Source organism: Cariama cristata, unplaced genomic scaffold (assembly GCF_000690535.1).
Source record: "Cariama cristata isolate BGI_N322 unplaced genomic scaffold, ASM69053v1 scaffold3405, whole genome shotgun sequence".
Taxonomy (NCBI): Eukaryota; Metazoa; Chordata; class Aves; order Cariamiformes; family Cariamidae; genus Cariama; species Cariama cristata.
In genome coordinates, this window is record NW_009615627.1 from 107,576 (window position 1) to 109,802 (window position 2,227).

The following is a 2,227-nucleotide window of genomic DNA, read 5'->3' on the forward strand; positions in this document are numbered from 1 at the left end:
TACTACCACGCCCCATTCAAGTTCTTTAAAGAAGAAGTCTCTGATTTGACTGTTTAAATGAATGGGTACTAGTTTCTCTCTGTCACTCCAGGACATCAATTTAAGATTACCAAATGCTATACTGTACAGCTACTAATCCTGCCTCTTCCTGCTAAAAAATGAGAAGTCTTATTTCTGTTTGTGAAAATGAGAAGTTACTTTCCAGAAGCATTTCGCTCTTGTTTATTCAAGAAAACAAAATAGGAAGTTCTCAGACATCTGCTGTCGGACTGAACTAGAACACTAACTCTTTAAGGAGCTTTCCATTAAGTGGTTTGAACCTATATAAGGAATCTTGTACATAGACATTAATAATACCAACTTGTGTATGTAAATAATAGATGAATTTTGCAAAAAGTAAATTGTGTCCTGTTCGAAAGGGCTATATAAACTATTACAGATTTTATGTACTTCTCTGTTTTAATAGGTTTCAAAGAGATCAGCATTTTAACTACATTTATAAACATTTTTTTCCAAGAAAATATTTTGAGAGTTTAGCAACATATGTGGGTTAAAATGAGGTGAAGAATACAACTGCCATTAATTCAGTTATAATGACAGAAGATACACTTAGTTTTATTAAACAGCAAAATTAAAATATTCAAGCCTCCTAAGCCCCTTATCATATTTTCAATATTTTAATGAATGTCAAGGTCAGGCACCTGAGGAAAAGTAAGCAATGCTTTTCAAAAATTAGAAATTAATGAAGGAGAGATGACAGACGGTTATTTTCAGTTACCTAAGATTTCCTTCAAACTCTGACAAATCTGGTCCCTGCAGCTGCACAAAGTAGTTCAAGTACTACAAGTAGTTCTTCGAGACGAAAGCCTTAAACACCCATACCTATTTGTACTGATCAGATGTGTTCTACATGACAGCCATTCTTTACAGATTGTAGAGAAGGAGCACCAAGGAAGCCATGCACAATAGCATCAGACAAGGTTTCAGAAAAAAACATTTTAGAGGAAATATCAAAGAGTAACACTTCCCCAGGAATACATGCTACACATTAAAATGTTTCTAAAGCGTTTCAACGCAGGATAATCTATCACTTAAACCAGCCTCTGTACACAAGCAGCAAATATGACCCAAATCTTTTAAAGATATTTCAGGAGCTGCAGTCTAACGTTCGTATTCGGCAAATCCATAGCACCTATAAAAACAAATACAATTAGGCAAGCTTGGGGGTATAAGGTACCCTAGGGAAAAGTGAATAGATCTGTTTGAGGGAAGCCATGTACAAGAAAAATCACTAACAGAGGAACTCTCTGGAAGAGCTGAGAAGCAGTGGGATAAGGTGATACGGTGTACTTGGACTTCAGCAAAGTCACTGGGATATTAGAGGTTAATTCTTGTTTTAGAACTGGTTAAAAATCAGAAAGAAAGCTTAAAAATACATAGTGTTTTTTCTTCATGATTCCCCAAGAATGCGTTTATGAACATGTTTAACACTACAATCTGGAATGAGTGAGAGTAAGGAGATGACTTTTTCAAACGACACACAATTATTCAGGGTAGTCAAATCTAAAAAAGTTCAAGATATAACTCTCTGCTCAATAGCAATAAAAGAGCAAACAGACTGTTAAAATTAGGAGGGAAACACTGGAGAAGTCATTATTGTGCTATTGTGTAATTTATATGATACAGATTCTATACAGAGTACATGAAACAGATCAACTCTTCAGCTCAGAAATGAAAATCTGAAAGGGAGCACAAGTCTGTAACAGCAGGTATGGCACAGAAGGGGGGAACAGGTACGACTATACAATCTTCGTCAGTGTGACATTAAGGGAGTAGCAGTTAGAACAAAAAACCAACCCCCAAAAGCAATCAGACAAGTGAACATACTCATGGATTTCCACAACTATGTAAATCAGTGCTTCAAGATGTTAGACGGATGCATCAACCGGCTCAGAAAGGGATCTGAAACTAGACAGCACTGTCATGTAGGAAACAATTACTACTGACCAAAAAAACAAAACCAGGTATTCTTTACTATTTTTAAAAAATATTTAATCCTTACACATTTTTTTCTGCAATCAGTTTTCTCAAATCTGACGGTGAGATGCCAGGCTCTGCAGAACAGTATTACTGAAGAGCGGACAGTCCTGAAGCATCCTGGGAGCTCTGCTGAAAGTTACCCTGTGAGATGTCAAATGACCATATAAGCGGTCACTTTAATAGTGGC

At 36.3% G+C, this 2,227-nt stretch overlaps 1 protein-coding gene across 1 annotated transcript in view; it reads left to right on the plus strand.

Moving 5' to 3' along the window:
• Positions 1 to 1,214, plus strand: part of GPR34 (G protein-coupled receptor 34) — a 2,348-nt gene extending 1,134 nt beyond the window's left edge. The window contains exon 2 of the mRNA XM_009699883.1: positions 1,079 to 1,214. Coding sequence (XP_009698185.1) covers positions 1,079 to 1,214 — 136 coding nt within the window. The remainder of the gene's footprint in view (positions 1 to 1,078) is intronic.
• The last annotated feature ends 1,013 nt before the right edge of the window (positions 1,215 to 2,227 follow it).